The following is a 20198-nucleotide window of genomic DNA, read 5'->3' as shown; positions in this document are numbered from 1 at the left end:
TAGAAAGACAGCCAGTCAGCTGACTGCCCCCAGGCACCAAAGAGCATGAGAACATCAAGCTAAGACCTCCAGCAGACCTAGGCTTGGCTACAGACATGACAGGGAACCCAGAACGCAGCAGGGAAGTGATCCGTTTCTTTCTGGACACCAAAACCACTGACTCGGTCCTGGGAGTTTTGGGATGTCACCTCTCCTTTCTCTATTGTCGGGTACAGAGGACAGCCTACCCACCTCACCAGATTTAATTGAACTTTCAGAGTTACTGCCTGTGTTTCTCACGTGCATATAGACAGGGCCCTGATCTCTGCCTTGTCCCTAATTCCAAAAAAATAAGTTCTCATGCACCACAAGCTTTTCTCTTCCCAGTTCCCTGTTCTAACTCACTGTTCAGCTAATGGTACAGGAGCACCATAGAACCAGAGTCCAGAAATCAAGTAAGAAACTGTAACAGCTAGAAGGTATTTGCACCCCCAGGCCCAAAAGCATCTTTGCACTACAAAAAAGACTTTAATGTAAACATCTATTACTGTGAGATACTTTAAACAATTGATCACCTGTCTCCTAGATGCCAAACTAATAAAGGAAACAGGTGCTTTAAAATAATCTGTCTCCGATAAAGCTTACATATTTCAAAATCCACAGGGACAGGCTGGATCTACCTCAGATAAATGTCAACATAAAATAATAATGATTCTTTTCTCTCTAAGCTTTTTTCTGTGTCACCATCATCTTGTCAGACAGAAGGTTGCCAGCCACAGCCAAGAGGGATACATGTCTCCAAAGCAAACGAATGGCAGACAGCATCCCACAACGTCTGTCTACCTCAGAAGACTCCCCTTCTCCATTCCCCCAAAAGCCAACTGATGTCCAAAAGCCAACTAGAAGCAGTTTTTGAGAGGAACAATGCCCCTATTCCCATCTATCTGCTTTTTTTTTTTTTTATATAATAAGCAAAAGTCTGGGATGTAAAGATTACGTCCTTAATCATGTCACTAGCCTAAAAAGTAGGCAGGCCCTCTTCTCTGTGTTCTCTTTTTCCATGCTCTCTCTTTCCTCACTCTCTCCTTCCGTATTCTCTTCCTCCACATGGTCTTTCTCTCTCTTTTCTCTCTCTCTCCCCTTTCTCTCCCAATAAAGCTCTAAAAAGGTAACTATGACTAGTGATTCTTCTGCCACCACAACATCCATCGGCATGGCCCCCGTGGGCTGTGGCCAACCACAAGCGCCACCGCTTAACCAACACTATCTATGCCTTCTCATCCTCCCAAACCTCAGACTCAGCTGTATAGATTGTTAGCAGCCACTGATCATGGTGGCCTTAAACCCCCCTGCACAGCCTAATTATAATTTTCTCTATATCCAGGCTTGTGTTATGTCTCCCTTTGCCATCCTATACTCAGGTGAGACAGGGACCCTGAACATTGTACCAATAGATCAATTTTTGATATGTACTGCAAGGACTGCTATCTAACTAATTGTATAAACTCCACAACTAACCCTAAAGCTTTCATTATCCTTCATCAACTCTCCCAAGTACTTTTGCCTGTATACCTTTCTTCATCCTGGTATGAGGACCCTGCTATATTCACTTAAAACATGTTGCTAACACTCTTTCTCACCTAAAGAGTTTTTTTTTCTCTACAAAAGTTTTGTAGCTGAACTTATCCTTGGCATAACTGCTCTGATATCTATTGTAGCCTCAGTAGCTGGGTCTGCCACAGCTTTAACTCAACAGACACAAACTGTTCATCATGTTAATTCCTTATCTAAGAATGTGTCTATGGCTTCAGTCACTCAGGAAGGAATTGATCACAGATTAATAGATAGAATAAATGTCTTAGAAGAGGCCATACTTTATCAGATTCAGAATATTAAGACACGTTTAACAGCATCGTGTCACGCTGACTACAAATGGATTTGTGTCACCTCTTTGCCTTTCAATGGATCAGATATGTTCTGGGAACAGGTGCAAGCTCACCTGAGAGGTGTCTGGAATAGCTCCCAGCTAGGTGTAAATATAGACACGCTACACTCCCAGATTAGTGCCGTCAGCCATCCCAGACTCCAGTTTTCCTCTGCAGTAGAAGTAACTATTTCGCCTATTCAGTAAAAGAATTCATGAATAACAACTCGTTTTGGATCTCCTTGTAAGTGTAGGAGCTATGGGAGCACTAATCATTGTACTTTTATTTCTTATTCCAGTCATCTTCAGATGCTTAGGATCAGTGGTACAAGTAGCCCAAAGAGAAATCCATACACTTCACTTATTGAACGAGAAAGCAGGAAGTGTCACGACCCACAAGGATATGAAATAGAAACTCCAGCTGTATATAGTAAGCTTATACCAGTCAAGGGTCTGTCAAATGGAAAGTCATTTATCACAGAATATTTGGTGTTTCACACCTTTAATATTTAGCTGCGTATTGCTATGAATTCCCTGCGCTTATAATTCTCCCAGAATGTGTGAATGTGTGAACCTCCCTCTTAGGCTTTTATATGCTCAAAGTGCTAGGATAAAGTCCTGTAGGCAGAACTTTCTGGCTCTGAGCTCCCATTTTTAGCGTTTGAATTGGGTATGTGCTTTTTGCAAATATTTCCTTCTAGCCACATCCAAAGATGTGCATAGCTTTGTTTATTGTGCAAATCAAGTTCAGATCTTCCACTGCCCCAGAGCAACTTCTTAGATCAAAGGGGTTTCCCCTCACCAGGCGCTCCAAGCTGTGATGCAGATTGACTAGCTGCCAGTACTCCTCCCCCGCCCTGTCAGAAAACTCGTAGCAGAGAAAAATAGTGGCAGTTTTATTTTTAATGACTTACAGATTTCTTTACCCTATCACCTGTAAGTTTATAGTTTGAGCACATTTATGATAGACTCGTCATGTTTTCATCTAACCACAGTAAGGATAGATTCCTAGCACATAAATTCCTTCTGTGATTTAGTCCAGCTCCTAACTAACTCTGCCTTTATCCTCTTCTTCTTTTTGGGTTGCAAATGAAGTTGCCAGGAAGCTTCTGGTGGGGACCTTGCAAATTCTTATGTTGTATTGTAAACATGAAGGTGTTGCTGGCTTGGGAAAGATATAGATGAGCCCCAATAGAAGTGGGCTGAGTTTTTGGACAGAATGTTGGTGGCGGACGAATAAACCAGTTGGACGAAAGAGCTCCGGGTATCTAGATTCATTCCCACAGCTCTGGCAGCGTCGCTTCTGGGCACCCGGGGATAGTATAATATTAAGGCTAGTCCTATAATATTATCTAAAACACACACAAGTAAGTAAATAAATAAATAGTTTTAAAAGATATGCAAGTCAGAACTATAAAATAGAGGCTGAGGTTGTGGTTCAGTTGCAGAGTCCTTGCCTAGGATTCACAGAGCCATGAATTCTGTCCCCAGAATCACATAAAATGTGTGGTGGCACACACTTGTATTTGGGAAATGAAGACAGATGAACCAGGAGCTTGGGGTTATCCTTGGCTATAGAGAGAGTTGAAGGCCAGGGTATGTAAAACCCTGTCTAAAAAACAAACAAAAAGTAGTCAGTGAGATGGCTTATGGGGTAAAAGCCTTTCCCATGAAATTTTGAAGACATGAGCGTAAGCTCAATTCCTCAAAACTATGGTGGAAGGTGAGAACCAGCTCCCACAAGTCATCCTCTGACTTCAACATGATTCATGGGATGCACGTGTGCACACACAAAAATAATAAGATGAAACTTTGTGAGCAATTAAAAAAACAAGTTATGGGGGATGAAGAGATGGCTCAGCAGTTAAGAGCACTGACTGCTCTTCCAGAGGACCTGGGTACAATTCCCAGCACCCACATGGCAGCTCACAACTGTCTGTAACTGCAGTTCCAGGGGATCTAAGACTCTTGGCAAAGCACCAATGCACATAACATAAAAATAAATAAATCAAAAGAACTGTGTGGGGCCTGTCCCCACTTTTTCCCCCGGGGTACTCTTGAGCAAGGAGAAGTGAGAAATATTTAGGTAGAAATACAGAGGAGAGATAGACTACAGATAGAAACACAGGATAGCCTTGGGAGGGCCTGAGTCAACACTCACCAGCAGCCTTCTGTCTCTTCTAAAGGGCTTTTAAAGGAATGCCAAGGGGTGGAACAAAAGATCTCCTCCCAGCACAACCAAGTACAGAACATTCCAAACACCTGGTAACTACGCACACATGGTCAAGCCACCCCCTAATGCAGCCCTGCTGTGTAAAGCAAGCTCAGATCTCACTAGGAAACCTCTGTGGACCCCAACAAACAACAAAACAAACAAAAAAACCCAAGCCATAATCAAAAATGTTATTTGCATTGTAACATAATAAAAACATAATGTATGGGTGCAGGAGTGGGGGGGCATCACCTCTTACATGAAATAAGCCAGACTGAGAACTTCAGGTCCAAAAAAACCTTTCTGTTATGTGCAGAATCTAGAAAAAGCAAAATGCTATGAAAGTAGAAGAGAGACCATTAGAGATGCTGAGGGGAGCAAGCAAGAAGAGAGGGCAATTGAGAGGCGATTGAGATCAAATCACACTCTGCAGGATATATGCCAATAACAACTTAAAATCACAATGAGACATCACTTCACACCCATTTCAAGAACAATTGCTAAAAAGAGGAAGTGGCAAGTTATTGAATCAGACAGAGGAACTGAAACTCCAGAATGTGACATGGTGCAGCTGCTACAGAGAGCTTGATGGTGGAAACTCCAATAGACACAGACACAAGCAGCATCTGAACCAGCAACTTGTCTCCGACTGTGCACACTGGAAGCTGAGATCAGGTTCTTAATAATGCCCATGATCCATAGATGGGGCACCAGAACATGGGAGTCCCTTCTTATGTCCAGCTGACCAATGTTCAGAGCTCACTGTATGTTTGATTAATGGATGAGTGAAAAAGTGCAGGCTTCAGTTTTCCCAGACCGTCCTCCTGCCAAGACATTCGTCACAACCCTACAGCATCCTGCATCCTTCAGTACCTGCCACCTGATGAGTATAGAGGGGGCTGTGACACTGTGAGGCCAGGCATGAGGGCCCCAGCTCATGCTGTAAACAGTAGTGCCCAGAAAGTCACTCAGAAGTTGAGTGTGGTACAGTGAAATGCTGACTTCAGGGCAAGACATAGTTTGTGTCAACTTGACACAAACTAGAGTGATCTGAGAAAGGAAACCTCAGCTGAGAAATTGTGTCCATCAGACTCGTCTATGGGGCATTTTTTTTTTTTTATTGCTGATTGATGGAGGAGGGTCCAGTCCACAGAGGGAGGTGCCATCCAAGGGCAGATGTTTCTGGGTTGTATAAGAAAGCAGGCTGAGCAAGGAAGAAGCTGCAAGCCAGTAAGCAGCATTTATCTATGGCCTCTGTCTTAGTTCCTGCCTCCAGGTTCCTACCTTGAGTTCTTGTCCTGATTTCCCTCAGTGATAGAGAATGACCTAAAAGTTATAAGATGAAATAAACTCTTTCCTCTCCAAGTTGCTGTTAGTCACAGTGTTTTATTAGAGCAACAGGAAACCAAACCATTGCAGAACTATTTTCTGTGTGGATTATGGAGGAGGACATTTGTCTTTAATTGAGTACCCAAGGGTGTGCCCACCAGGCCCCAGTGGATAGCTCCAAACCTGTAGACACACAGACAGTCCTGGTTAAAATTCATGGGTCACAAAACAAACCCAAAAGACATTAATGTGGGGGAAAGACCTGTATGGAGAGGGTGACAAGGATCAAAGGGAGATGTGAGGATGGGAGCAGGAGAGGTAATGATGCATTGGATACATGCATGCTAAAGAATGAGCTTAATCAATAAGAAAAGGAAATTGAGTGTGATAGGTGCCTGTAATCCCTGCAAGAGAGAGGCTAATAGGGGAAAACTAGTTCAAGACCAGCCTGATCTACATAAAAATATCAAGTATCAAAATCACCAAGGGCTAGTGGTGAGTTCAGTGGTAGGGTGTTTACGAAAGACCCCAGGCTAGACCCACAGCACTGCAAGAGGTGAAAAGTGGTCACTTAGTGTGGTGATATTTTGTGTATGCTCTAACAAATAAAGCTTGCCTGAAGATCAGAGGGCAAAGCCAGCCACTAGTTAGCCTTAGAGGCCAGGCAGTGGTGACACACACCTTTAATCCCAGCACTAGGGAAGCTGAGACAGGAAGTGATATGGCTGGGTGGATACATAAGGCAGGAGGAGAAAGGAGTTCAGCTTTTTCGGCTGAGGAGTTGGTGAGGTGAGAGGTGTTCCTTTGCCTCGCTGATCTTTCAGTATTTACCCCGCTATCTGGCTCCGGGTTTTTATTAAGACCAATTAGGATTCGTGCAACAGAGTGGGAGGACCTGATATGTCCCCTGTGTCTGGTTCTGACTCCGTGGTAGGATCCCCTCCCTCCCTCCCTCCTTCCCTCTGCCTCCTTCCCCTCCCCCTTCTCTCTCCCTCCCCTACTCTCTCTTCCCTTTCCTTTAGGTGGTTCTCTAACATCTGTTGGGGCCTTAGCCTCAGGGTTTCCATGTACTCTGTGGTGAGGGTAGGAACATGAGCCCTCTGTGGTTCCTCTTCTGTGAACTGAAGTCTCTGGCTTCTTTCCAATTTCAGAGGATTCTGCAACACTTTCTCTTGAACCTGACCTCCCATCTCTACTCACTCACAGAACCCCAGGAGCTCTTCCCAATGCAGCTACTTCTGCTGCTGCTCTTGGTGTGGATGCATCACTGGACACTCAGAGCCAAGCCTTCTACTGCCACAGAGTGCAAGGGTGATAGACACAAGGCGGAAGTGGAGATGGTGCTGGTACAGGAAGGCCTCTGTGTCCTTGTGCCCTGCACATTCACCGGTCCTAGGGCCAATTCTGCTCAAGTTTATGGCTCTTGGTTCCACACAGGGGCTGACACAAGTCAAGACTCTGCAGTGGCCACAAACGACCCAGAACAGCAAGTGCTGAAGGAGACCCGGGGCCGATTCCACCTCGTAGGGGACATGAAGAGCAACAACTGTTCCCTGGATATCAGAGATGCACAAAGAGGTGACAACGGTTCCTACTTCTTCATGGGAAAGCAGCAAAAAAGGTTACAGTGGAGTTCCTGTAAGAAGCCAGTGTCTGTGCATGTGACAGGTAAGTTGTAGGCTCCCACCATTAGGGAATGTCATGGTGCCACAGGACAGGCCTGGGATGGGACCCCGTTCTGAAAGTGGCTGAGGTTGGAGCATCAGGACTCTCACAGGAGCTAGAGCAGAGTCAGGCCTTTCCTCCCAGCTGCACCTCACCCACTACCTGATCCTACATGGCTCCCCTCTCTTCACCAGCCCTCACATACAACCCACACATCCTCCCGCTGGAGACCCTGAAGCCTGGCTGTCCCAGAAACCTGACCTGCTCTGTGCCCTGGGCCTGTGAGAGGGGGACACCCCCCATCTTCTCCTGGATGTCAGCTGCCCTCACCTCCCTGGGCCCAAGGACCACTCTCTCCTCAGTGCTGACCCTCACACCCAGGCCTCAGGACCATGGCACCAACCTCACCTGTCAGGTGGCCTTCCCTGGAGCTGGTGTAACTGTGGAAAGGACCATCCAGCTCAATGTCACCTGTGAGTAAAGACAGAACACCCTGTCCATGAGGATGTAGAGACAGGAAGATGGGGCTGGAGAACCATGGTGGGTGAATCCTGAAAACCTGGTGAACTAGGGACACAGAAGGGCACCAGAGCCTGTTCCTCTACTAGGCTGATTTCTGGGATGGTGTCAAAGGTATGACATGCTCATTATCTCATTATCTCATGCTCACCCCAAGTAAAGAGAGAATCCCATTCTCTGTTCATATGCTACAGAGAACCAAGATTGCTGCCTTACCTCATGCTCACCCCAAGTAAAGAGAGAACCCTATTCTCTGTTCATATGCTACAGAGAACCCTCAATCTATGCCTCCCAGGATGTGGCCAGCAGTTACGGGAATGTAGCTGAACCAACTTCACTCAGACTTGATGTGGAATGTTCATCATGATCCACTCATCAAGCCTCCTCCCCAGGGATTTCTGATACTTGCAGGGATATCCATGAGAGACCAGTAACTTCTCCCCTGCCCCTCTGTACAGATGTTTTTCCTCCAGTCAGTGACCCTCCTGGGGGAATTTTTATAAAATGATCTTTAGTTTTCCGATTGGCTTAAGTTCCGCAGTCGGAGTAGATTTACCAGAATTTCCTACACACCTGCCGCACCCACAGTGCACAGCCTCCTGTGACACCATGAGATGCTCCATTGTCACAAAGGATGAGTCTTCACAGACATGTCACCATGACCTAGAGATCACAGGTCACATCAGGGTCCACTATTTGACACGTGTATGATAGGCTCCACCATAATGGTGTCAACTCTAAACGTCTCTTGGGGATGCTTTGTCAGCGTTACTGTTGTTACTGATGTTGCTGCTTGCTGCCAGTCCTGAAGCTCTTAACCCTGACCTCTGCCCAACCATCAGCACACTCCCTACCCTGCCCTGTTCACGCTGTTAATGGCATGTGGTCTTTACTGGACAAAGAGCCTATAAGAGCAGAGGAGATTCCCTCGGTAGTGTGGACAAGAGATGCTGAAACAGCTACCTGAATCTGTGTGGGAGGATCCCAGGAAGCACCGCCAGGCAGAACCACGTGGGCTCTCTGGGTCTGATTCAAGGCTCCAACAATTACCCTCCTAACCACTCTCATCCACCCTCTCCGTAGGCACCAACGGCCACGTTGACCCTGAGGGATGGGCAAAAGAGACCTGGAGAGGGACTCAGATAGCATCCTTGGGAAGAAGAGAGAGGAGAATATGAATCCATGCACTCTCTGTCACTGTCTGTAGTTGGATGCTTCAGAGAGCAGGATTCTGGTCCTGCTGTTACCAGCACATAGTAGGGGGGGGGGTCATCTTTTTGCTCTCTTGGGGTAGAAACCATAGTTGGTCAAGAAGCTTGTAATGGTCTTCATCACTTTCTGACCCCTGTTCCCTGGGTGTTTGGCAGCAATGAGCAGAGGCAGGTGGAGCAGAGGCAGGAGGCAACTCCTAGTGTTCCACTTCTGCAATTGTGTTAGGACCACTAGCCCTACCAGAGTGACAGTTCTGTCCAGGTTGAGGGAAGTTCTCTGACTTGAAAGCTCCCTGGAAACCTTCCGGGTTCTTGGGCTGTATTGTCCTCTGACTCCTCATACATTCATAACTTTCTTCTCGGTTCCTCTCAGCTCTCCACCTCTCCTGTTGCTCTCCTTCTGATGGCTTCTTCTTCCTCTGTTGGAGATTCTGAAAGTGTCAGAGGCTGGCTGCCTTGTCCCCTCCATGCTGCCTGCTGACTGGTCAATAACTGTTCCCTTTCTCTCAGCGGGCTACACCCCACTATGCTTTCTCTTCTGCTTTCTTCTTCTTGGTACCAGTTCAGCCTACACTACTGAAAAAAGACCAGAAAAACATTTCAAAAGAAGCTTTTCACGGAACCTCATGCTGTGACACCTATATTTCCCAGCCCACTCTGAAAGAAGCTAAGGCAGCCTGTGTCTATAAGCTAAAAGGGTGTTTGGACCAATCACAGCCTCACCTCTTCACGGGGGGGGGGTGGGGGGGGTGGGGGTGGGGGGGGTCCCTTTCTTCAGCCACTGGGGAAAATGCTTCCACTCTGGTTCCAGTTAAAATAGTTTCAGAGTCATTTGGAGCTCTTTGAAAATTGTGAAAGCAAAAACCCTTCCAAACCCCTCTGGCTGGGGCTGGCCCTTCAGGAACCAAGATAACCAGCTGTGAGCTGGGAAGTGCTCCGGCTGTCTGGTGTTTGCATAAACACAGAGTAGCTAGCTTCTGGCTGCTTAACTAAGAACACTTTTGCTCAAGGGAGCCAAAGAAGCAAGAGACAATCCAACACCCAGTGACTGGGGAGTCTGATTGCCCCATCTCCCAACATCCTTGCCTACTTATGAGAAAATAAACTTCAGAAGGAAGCCTTACAACAAGAATAAAGAATGAAACATTAACCCTCACAGAGACTTTCACAGATTTCAACATTACATCAAGCGCTCAGCATCTTCCCAGTGCTCTGGGGAGAACTGTCCTCCTCATTATTTGTCTGTGTGTTTGATGTAGAGGTTCCAGGTAGAGAGGACATGGGTTCTGGGAGAGATGGACTCCAGTGGGCAGGAACACGACCTGGACAGGAGGGCTCAGGTGGACTGCGTGCTTTATCTGAGATTCTAGAAAAAAACGAGCTCCTGTGGTGGGAAACAGACTTTGTGTCTGGACCCCATCTCAGAGATGAGAGCCCTGGAGAGGTACAGGCTTGCTCATCAAGATCAGAGCTCACCTAAGTCTCCTTCAGCAGGGAACCCAGGAGGAAAGTCAGCTTCAGGAGTGATTCTGGGAGCCATCGGGGGTGCTGGTGTGACAGCTCTGCTCTCCGTCTCCATCTGCCTCGTCTTCTTCATGTGAGCCTCAGCTCTGGGTCGGGGACAGGTGACTGGGAATACGAAGAGGAAGGGACTGAGAGGGCTGTGAGAACATGTGGCCAGAGCACAGGCTGCAGGGTGTTGAGAACCCAGGTGGCAGCCTCTGGCAAGCACAGATCTGCCCCATCTAGATGTCTAGATGTCTAGGAAGTAAGAGTAGTTCTTGTCACAATCATGTCATAAGGGACACTTGACAAGTGCTCCTTAGACCTATCATGGTCATATATTCTATGATCATGACCATAACCCCTAGTTTGAGGAAACCAGACTGACCGAGTCATTTGCCTCCCATCAGAGTGAAGGCACACAGAAAGAAAGCAGCCAGGACTGCAGTGAGCATGAGCCACATGCACCCCACTGCTGAGTCACTTTCCCAGGTAAGTGCCACAGGGACCCTGGAGCCCTTGGGACACTTCCTTGTGGGAGGAGAACATGGTGGCATCCCGTTAAGCATATACAGATCGGAACGTGTCGCTTCCCCCTTGCTGATGGTCTTGATATACATGTGGTCTTTAAGTATAGTGAGGCCTGCCAATCATTAGACCTTTGCTATTGAAAAAGAGTATAGAAATCACTTTCTAGGAAGGAGGGGCTTGCTGGGCCATGTAAAGCTACATGAGGCAACATCAGGTCTGTTCATCATCAGTGAAGGTGAGGGGACAACATAGACAGGAGCCCTGACTGTGGAGTTCATTAGAAAGAATTAATGGAACAGGGTGAGCAGACTGGGCAGGCTGGGCAGCTTAGATCAGCCACTCTGAACATCAAGGCTATTTCTATTCACCTGGTAACCGAACCTGGGGTTGTGGGGTAGAAGGACAGAGCTCCCTAAAGGATATGGTTGGGTTAGATGTAGGACTGGGGTGTGCATGGGAAAGATGCACATGCAGCCAGGTCTTTCATTGTCCCTAGAAACTCTCTTCCAAAAAGAAACAGCACCTCCAGGGTCAAAAGCCCAGATGAGAACATCACAAACACAGTCATCAATCCCTGAACATGCTTCTGTTGATGTCTCTCCATCTCTGTGATGGTACTTGTGTCCCCCTACCCAATCAGCACCCAGCCCCTGTACATCCCAGGTCCTTCTCTGCAGTATGTCACAAAGAATGTCTGATGCTTCTGAATATATAGTGTAGTGCCAATCCATGGAGTGTGAGACCAGGGGACAAGTTCCAGGCCAGCCTAGGCTACGCAATAAGATTCTGTTTCTAGCCGGGCGGTGGTGGCGCACGCCTTTAATCCCAGCACTCGGGAGGCAGAGGCAGGTGGATCTCTGTGAGTTCGAGGCCAGCCTGGTCTACCAAGTGAGTTCCAGGAAAGGCGCAAAGCTACACAGAGAAACCCTGTCTCGAAAAAACCAAAAAAAAAAAAAAAAAAAAAGATTCTGTTTCTAAGAACAAAATACAACACAAAAACAGAGGTGTTGACCCAGTCCAGGTCCAAATGATGGATCTGGATGAGAGTGAGATTCTGCATACACCTCTAAGGAAGACTCAAGAGGTAAATGAATGCCTGTGTATTTGCAAAACAGCTTGCCGTCTCCATCTCGTATGTGTCATAGATGACTCATAGAGGTCACACATCACAATTCTGTGGTTGCCATGAATAGTTTAAAGAACTGAGCTGTCAATGCACACAGCCAGCCCTGCACATGGAGGAAATCATGAAAAGAACCATCACTCTGGTTCCTAAAAGGATGAGGAGTCTCTGAGATGTCCAGGTGAAAATGGACAGTAGATACCAGAGCCTGGGGTCAGCGGACTCTCCACATCAAGGTCTAATGTGGTTGAAACCACAAATACTAGGAAAGCCCACACAAAATGCACTAAACCTGCCATCACTCAGTCAGAGAGATGAAGCAGAAGAGGCAAGGAGACTGGGAGGAGAAGCCGCTGAGCAGAGCCATCTGTGAGGAGAGTGCAGAGATGTGTCCTGTGGTCACAGGTGATGTCAGGGTGTCAAGGAGGGGACTGAGTGTCCTACAGGAGGCCAGGAGTGAGAATGGAACTGGTATTTAACAAAATCAAGCTGATTTTGATACTCAAAGTTCTGGGAGCTGAATGGAAAGAAATCCCTCTTACCAGCAGGAACTAGAGGGAGAAAGGGAGGTGAGGGGGTGGGCACTATGGGTGCTAAGCATGCTTTTGAGAAAACTTGTATTTAATCAGAGCTGGAAAACGGGCCAGTAGCAGGAAGTGGCTGTGCTTTGTAGCTATCAGCTGTTTCTATCAGTGTCCAGTCCACATCAGTCTCCAGAGCATGCCACACGTTTGTCTGTGACAGACATCTCAGGCCTGTGGCAGCAGGACTCCCATAGTGTTCCCACCACTTGGAGACCCAAAAAGAGAAGCTAGGCTCTGGGGAAACTGCTGTCCTTTGGCCTCCCTCCAGTTCACATATGTGACCACAATACCAGCCATCATGAAGCTTCATCCTTCTAACACCTGAGTCACGTGACCCATCTCTTGTTTCTCTGTGATCCATCTTCAGCACATGAAACATCTCAGGGAGATCTGGGGTGCAGTTCATGTTCAGTAGATTGGTGACCTTGTAAAAGACCCAGCCTGTTGGTAAAATGGGTAAAATAATAGTATTTTCCACCTAGGTCCTTCAGAGATGGCCGTAGAATCTGGAAAGCAGCGTGGGTGGTGGGATAATGGAAGCAACACATACAAATGAGTGGAAAGAACAAATAAATCAGTGTTGTGTAATCAACTGACACTTCAGAAACACTTCATCGGAGTGAATGAATGTCTTGTTGGAATGAGTTCATTTCCATAACCTTTTCTGCCCCCAGGCCCACCCTGACTTTCTTCTTTCTCTCCACACAGTGTCAACAGCAGGACTCCAAGGTTCACAGCCATGCTGAGGACCCCACCTTGGGGATAGAGCAAGAAGTACACTATGCGTCCCTCAGCTTTCACAGGTCAGCGCCTCAGAAGGAAACCTCTCCCTAGTATGTAGAGATGTGGACCCATGGAGGAACCATCAGGAACATCACTCTTAGCCGTAATACTGTGTCCTCTGTGGCTGATTTTCAGAGACTTTCCACCATACAATTCTGAGGTTTCGGCTGAAGCAAAATCTCTCTGAATTCCCTTGTGAATATATTTCTCTCAAGACCAGTGAACTGGGCATTGAATACTGCCTCTTACATGCCCAAGTCTATAAAAAATGCTCATATCACTGAGGGAAGTCAGGACAGAAACTCAAGCAATAAGTTGAAGCAGAAACCATGGGAGAGGGGCTGGAAAGGTAGCTCAGAGGTTAAGAACATGCAATTCTCTTGCAGAGGACCTGAGTACAGTTTCCAGCACCCACATCAGGTAGCTCACAAGCACCTGTAACTTTAGCTCTGATCAGAAGCATATACCCACACTGTCCTGACTAGTTTATCGTCAACATGTTATTTGATACTGGAGACTCCACTGAGGAAATGATCCTGTAAGATTTGTCTGTCATCGTCGGCAGTGCATTTTCTTAACTAGGGATGTTGTGCGAGTGCCCAGCCCATTGTGCGTCATGCAACATAAGAGTAAGGGGTGGTTCTGGGTGCAACACCAAAGTGAGCTGATCAAGCCAGTAAGAAGCGCTTCTCCAAATCCTCAGGATCAGTTCCACCTCCAGGTTCTTGCCTTGAGCACCTGCTCTGATTTTCCTGGATGATGGACTGGTGTCTGAAATAGACCCTTTCCTCCTCAAGCTTGGTCATGGTGTTTCATCGCAGCAGTAGGAAACCTAAGACTGAAAATGGTACCAGGAGTAGGGTATTTCTTGACAGACCTGACCATGTTTTGAGGAGGATTGTGAAAGGACTTTGGAACTTTGAGCTAGAAAAGTCATTAAGTGTTCAGAGTTTAATGATCTATTGTAGGAACTTAGACGATAATGCTGGGAGTAGTGCAAACAATGGGGCTTGTCTTCTAAAGTTTCAAAGGAAGCAAAGACTCCATTGGAGATGTGTGATACTTTGAATTAAGAATATGTGGTTCTGGTCAGTTGGGGAATCAGCTGTAATTAACAAGAGACCAGTACCATTCAAGTGAAACCTTTTTCAGTCTCAGCTCTACTGAGACAATTGATGCTGGTCAGCAGAAGCTGAGAAATCATCAGTGGTTAAGAAGAGACCAGCATCATTGAGGTGAAATCTTCTGGGAAGTATTTCTTTAGTGTTGGCACACAGAAACTGTGTTCCAGAGGGGCCATGCTGGTAACTTCTGCTGACAGCCGAACTTGGTCATGTGTAAGAGTCACTGAGGTGGTACTGAAAAGGCATGAAGGGGTCACGGAGAGCAGATGAGGATTGGTACTGTGCAGCAGGACTGGAATCCATGAAGAGAGGCCCAGAGAGGCCACGGGTGAGGTGCAACCTCAGCCGCAGCAGAAGCCCCAGGACTGAAGATGACAGGATCAGAGTCCCTGAAGAGAGACCAGGAGAGGCTGCTGGTGAAGGTGCAGCCCAGTTTCAGTGCAGACCACAGCATTTGGAGATGCCAGCACCATGGGATGACCATTGAGGACAGCAGCAGCCATGTAGTGGAGCTTACCTGCACCTAGGAGACAAGCTGTGTGTGTGTGCTGTATATATAGAGCCAGAGAGGTACCACTGCCAATCCCTTTGGAGGCCAGATCATGGGTCCCAGATGTCTGACACTGAGCTTTATACTGCTAGACCTTAGTTTTGTTTTGATCTGTGACTATACCCTGGTTCTTCCCTCTTGGATAGAAGTATATAACCTATGTTTGATTTTACAGAAGTCCACAGTAAAGAGATTGAACTTTTCAAGAGACCTTGGACAGTTTGAGAAACCTCCCTCCCTCCCTCCTTGTTACCTAACTCTTCTTGTGGGTCTCAGAAATGGCGGTTTTGCTCACACCTAATTTTCATTTTCTTTCCCTTACACCTGCCAGTTGTAAAAAAAAAGAAAAAGTAAAGCTAACACCTGCCTGCCTTTCATCTTCTCCCTCTTCTACTTTACCTTCCAAGCCAGAGACTAATACAGAGGACCACATCTGCATATCTTTGCCCCTTTTAATTCTTCTCTCACAAAGGCAAGTTCCTTCTGGAAAAAAACTCTTAGTCTCACTTGCAGGCCTCCCTGCCCAGGGAAGAGGCCACACAGACACCACGTAGCTGCTTGCTGTTGTACCACACATGTGCTACTTTAAATGATTGCAATTAATTATTCTACAGTCCACCAGCCATTGGTTCCCTTCTGGAATGCTTCGTTATCAGACAGCTCTGTTATATGTCACTCATAAACAGGGGCCCCGCCAGTGCTGCTATGGCAAAGAGGCAGGACATCCCAGATGCAGGGAGAAGGTTGGCATATTATAATTACCCCGCCAGTGCCCGGCCTTCCTACAGATGAGTGTCGGCTGCATTCTTATCGCCCATTGCAGGCGCCATTGAACTGCTCCTCCCCACACCATCTTCAGTTTTGTCAAACCCTGTGTGAACCCCATCTGAATGACTTGTCCTGGGGAGCCATGAACTAACTTCTAGTCACTCCGGCATTGTGTATCAATTTCCTCCGAGAGAAAACCATCCATCTTGGAGGGAAGCTCACAAAAGACACAGGATGTTTTAAAGCAGAGTAAAACATTCTACCCTGCCGAGAAGCCCATCACGCTCAAGATGTAAACCACTCAGAAGCTTCAGAAGTCCCTAAAACTGACCAGATTCACTAGATTCCTCCCTCCCCAGGCACACTTAAACTTGGAATTCTACGAGACCCTCAGACAAACTGAGTGCCTAGCAGAGGTTCAGTCTGGTTGAGCCACCTAGCAGGGTTGGGGGCCAGTGAGCTGCCTGGAGGAGACACTGCAGCCTGCTGAGCTGCCTGCGAGTTGTGCAGTACTGTCACCAGGGCTGGATAGGCTTTGGTGATGAGCTGTCTTTGAGTCATTTCTGCATCTACACGTAACCCCTCTCCTGTATTCTTGTAAGTAACCACAATTAACTCTTTGGTTCATCCAGATGGACTCTGGTGGTGTCCACACTTGAGTCTGCAATCAGTCCCTATCTGGAGTAAGTAGATGTTTGTTCCCATCTCTCCAGGAACAGTGTCACACGACATCCAACATATGACTTGAATGGCAGGCCGTGGAAAGCACCCCTGGCTACTCTAGGTTGGAAAGTGAATGAGTTTCCTGCAGCTGCTCCTGGAGGCATGAGTGCAGGTTTCCTAGAGAAGTGTGAGTGCTTCCGGCACATCACCTAAAGCCCACCCCAGCAAGGGTGACACACACACACACACATAGACACACACACACACATACACATAGACACACACACACACATACACACACACATACACACACATACACACATACACACACATACACACACATACACGCACACACATAGACACACACACACATACACATAGACACACACACATACACACACACATACACACATACACACACACACATACACACACACATACACATACACACACACATACACATACACACATACACACACACATACACACACACATACACACATACACACACACATACACACACATACATACATACACATACACACAAACATACACACACATACACACACACACGTACACACATACACACACATACATACATACACACACATACACACAAACATACACACACACATACACACACACACACACACACACACACACACACACACACACACACAACCCTGTGGCTCCCTGTCCATTTTTCAGGCAACTCCACAAGAGTCTCCTCCCCTCCAGCAATTGTTCACTGCTGTATAACCCTAAGGGGACACTTTGTGAATCTTGTCAGTTTCTTGTGCACTTCTGTAACTCTCTTGGAACTTAGGTGAGCCTCCCTCCTTCCCCACATGGGATATTTCAGTCAGGAAGAAACAGCCAGCCAGTGCCAGCCCACAGGTGGGGAGGGCGGGCCAGTGCTGGAGTGCAGCAACAGCACAGAGAGAGCACTAGCCGCCCATGAGGAGCCTCTGACGCGTCCTCTGGTTGCCCAGCTCCCCTTTCTCCTCCCATCCTCTGTGCAACCACATCTCAGAAGAAAAGAAAAACTGCCACCAGCGCTAGAGAGACGGCCCAGTGTTTAAGAGCACTTGTTTCAGGCAGTGATGGCGCACGCCTTTAATCCCAGCACTCGGGAGGCAGAGGCAGGCGGATCTCTGTGAGTTCGAGGCCAGCCTGGTCTACAGAGCAAGATCCAGGACAGTCACCAAAGCTACACACAGAGAAACCCTGTCTCAAAAACAAACAAACAAACAAAAGAGCACTTGTTTTTCTCCAGCAGAACCTAAGTTTGGTTTCCAATACCCATGTCAGGCAGCTCACATGCATCTATAACTCCAGCTCCAGGGGATCTGACACCTCTTTCTGTCCTCCACAGGTAACTGCACACATGTGCACACACACAGTGACACACATGCATACAAATAAAATAAATCATTTTAAAATACCCACTGCACTGTATGAACTGTGCCCTGTGGCTAAAACAGACATAAAAGTACTTGTCTTACGGGGGACGTGTATCACCTTCAAATGACACCAGGTGTCAGTTTGCTCAGGCCATGGTGACAAAGTACTTCAGATGGAGCAGCTTATTCAACACATTTATTTCCTTACACTCGATGTCTCAATAAATTTTATCAAGGATGAGCAAAACAAGACCCAAGTTATGTTTGTCACTTTGTGGGCACATTAGCCCACAGACTGGGGAAATCATAAAGAGGCTCACAGTTGCAGACCCAAGTGGATGGATGTGTCTAGTGATGGCCTTCTCACTAACAATAGCCACAGACTACATAAGACAAGGAGATCCAAAAGACAAGGCTATATTTTTTTATATTTTATTTTATTTATATTTGTATACTCATAGGCATATTGCTTCCCATGGAGATACCCAGAAAAGGGTGTTGGACTCCCTGGAGCTGGAAGTCACAGGTGGTAATGAACTGCCTTATGTGGATGTTGGGAACCAAACTCTGGTCCTATTCAAGAGTAATATCCTAGTTTGCTTTCTATTGCTGTGATAAAACACTGACAAAAACCAGCTGGTGGAGGAACGGGTTTATTTGGCTTAGAGATTACAGTCCAAATGAAGGGAAGCCTGGACAGGAACCTAGGAAGTAGAAACTGAAGCAGAGACCATGGAGGAATGTGTTTACTAACTTAATTTGCTCTCTTATACAACCTTCCAAGGGGTGGCATGAGCCACAGTGGGCAGGACCTCCCATATCAACCATTAATCAAGAAAACACTCCCATAGACTCACCTACAGGCCAATCTGAAAAGACATCTCAATTGAGGTTTCATCTCCTCAGAAGAATCTAGCTTGTGTTAAGCTGACAAAACCTAATCAGCATAATATATAGCTCCAAGGAAACCACTACAGTGACCTATTTCCTCATCTAGGACTTTTCCACTTTCTACCATGTCCCAATAATGCTATCATATTATGAATCCATGGAGGAAGTCATCCCATCATGATCTGTCTCTGGAAAAATCTTCATAGACATACCTAGAGGGGTCTTCACTAACCTCCTATGCAATAAAGATGACAATCAAGATTAACCATCACCCTAAAGGAAGAATATGAGTGAGCTGGTTGGGGAACAACATGATCAGGAAAATTAGGAGAATACGCAAAAAAAGAACAGACAATGTGATTGTTCTTCTTGGTTGTCCAACTTGACTACACCTGGAATTAACTAAAACCCAAACCCAAGTCGCTGGATACACTTATGAGAAATTTTTTTTGTTTGAATTACTTGAACTTGAAGAATCACATTTAATTTGGACTACAGCCTCTGGTGGCAGCCTATATAAAGGACATAAAAGAAGGAATCTCCTCCCCCCCCCCCTCTCTGCTTGTCCTCACTCTCATCTGGCAAGTCCATTCCTTCACTGGCATTAGAACCTAGTTCAGGATTTCAACATATACTGAAGACCAGCTGAGACATCTAGCCTCAGGGACTGAACAACTACTGGATTCTTGGACTTTCTGGTAGACAGCCATTGTTGGAATAACTGGACAATAGTCTGTAAGCCACTCTAATAAAGCCTCTCCAGCCAGCAGATCACACAGGGAGGAAGGATGTGGGAGGACAAAGATAGTCAGTCACTCAGAACATGAGCCTGCAGGGGACATTTCTCACTCAAACCCTTAATAGCCCTACTCCAATATGACTAGTGTCCTTATAAGCGATCAGGTCACACAGGCACACATATGGAACACCATGTAACATCCCAAGAAGGAGACTGCTACCTACAGGCCAAGAAAAAAGTGCTCTCCAAGGAAACCAACTCTTTTTTTATTATATATATATATATATATATATATATATATATATATATATTATTGATTTACTATTACAACTAATCTTATTTGAGCATCAATGAGACAGCTGTGGTGGAAATGTCTTTCTTGTGCAAGTCTGTAATGTTATGTTGATCACCATATGAAGTTGGACAAAAGTAGACCCCACAAAATAAATCTCAGTGCTATTCCATTATCTGGCATCTCTGGGTAATTCCTTTAGAAGACAATACTTTGGGATGAAGTGCCAAACTTCATGAAATGCATAACAGATTAGGACATGGAGATGCATGGGATAGAAGAAAATGTTTCTTTGGATACATACATGAAGTATTTAATGATTTTTTTTTTTTTTTAGTAAAACCAAAATTTATTATAAGCCACAGTCGTCTTCCATGATATATATATATATATATATATATATAT

At 46.2% G+C, this 20198-nt stretch overlaps 1 protein-coding gene across 2 annotated transcripts; it reads left to right on the top strand.

Annotated features, from left to right (window-relative positions):
• Positions 1-6482: 6482 nt before the first annotated feature.
• Positions 6483-15245, top strand: LOC102905707 (myeloid cell surface antigen CD33-like). Of its 2 annotated transcripts, none has more exons than XM_016004758.3 (5): positions 6483-7112; positions 7304-7582; positions 10334-10436; positions 10753-10834; positions 13289-15245. In XM_016004758.3, the coding sequence occupies exons 1-5, from the start codon at positions 6536-6538 to the stop codon at positions 13412-13414; spliced, it is 1167 nt and encodes a 388-aa protein (XP_015860244.1). In that variant the 5' UTR covers positions 6483-6535; the 3' UTR covers positions 13415-15245. The 2 variants fall into 2 exon arrangements, with proteins under 2 accessions (XP_015860244.1, XP_015860243.1); XM_016004757.3 differs by having other exon boundaries at positions 10331-10436.
• Positions 15246-20198: the final 4953 nt, after the last annotated feature.

The sequence above is a fragment of the Peromyscus maniculatus genome, chromosome 1 (genome assembly GCF_049852395.1).
Source record: "Peromyscus maniculatus bairdii isolate BWxNUB_F1_BW_parent chromosome 1, HU_Pman_BW_mat_3.1, whole genome shotgun sequence".
Lineage (NCBI taxonomy): Eukaryota > Metazoa > Chordata > Mammalia > Rodentia > Cricetidae > Peromyscus > Peromyscus maniculatus.
This window is presented reverse-complemented; position numbering and strand designations above follow the sequence as displayed.

What these genes read in the sequence shown, in the direction of transcription:
- LOC102905707 (XM_016004757.3), top strand. Translation starts at nt 6,536, where the DNA reads ATGAGCCCTCTGTGGTTCCTCTTCTGTGAACTGAAGTCTCTGGCTTCT. An exon ending in AGTGTCTGTGCATGTGACAG is followed by an intron (nt 7,113 to 7,303) that starts GTAAGTTGTAGG and finishes TCTCTTCACCAG; the next exon opens with CCCTCACATACAACCCACAC. An exon ending in CTGCTGAGTCACTTTCCCAG is followed by an intron (nt 10,835 to 13,288) that starts GTAAGTGCCACA and finishes CTCTCCACACAG; the next exon opens with TGTCAACAGCAGGACTCCAA.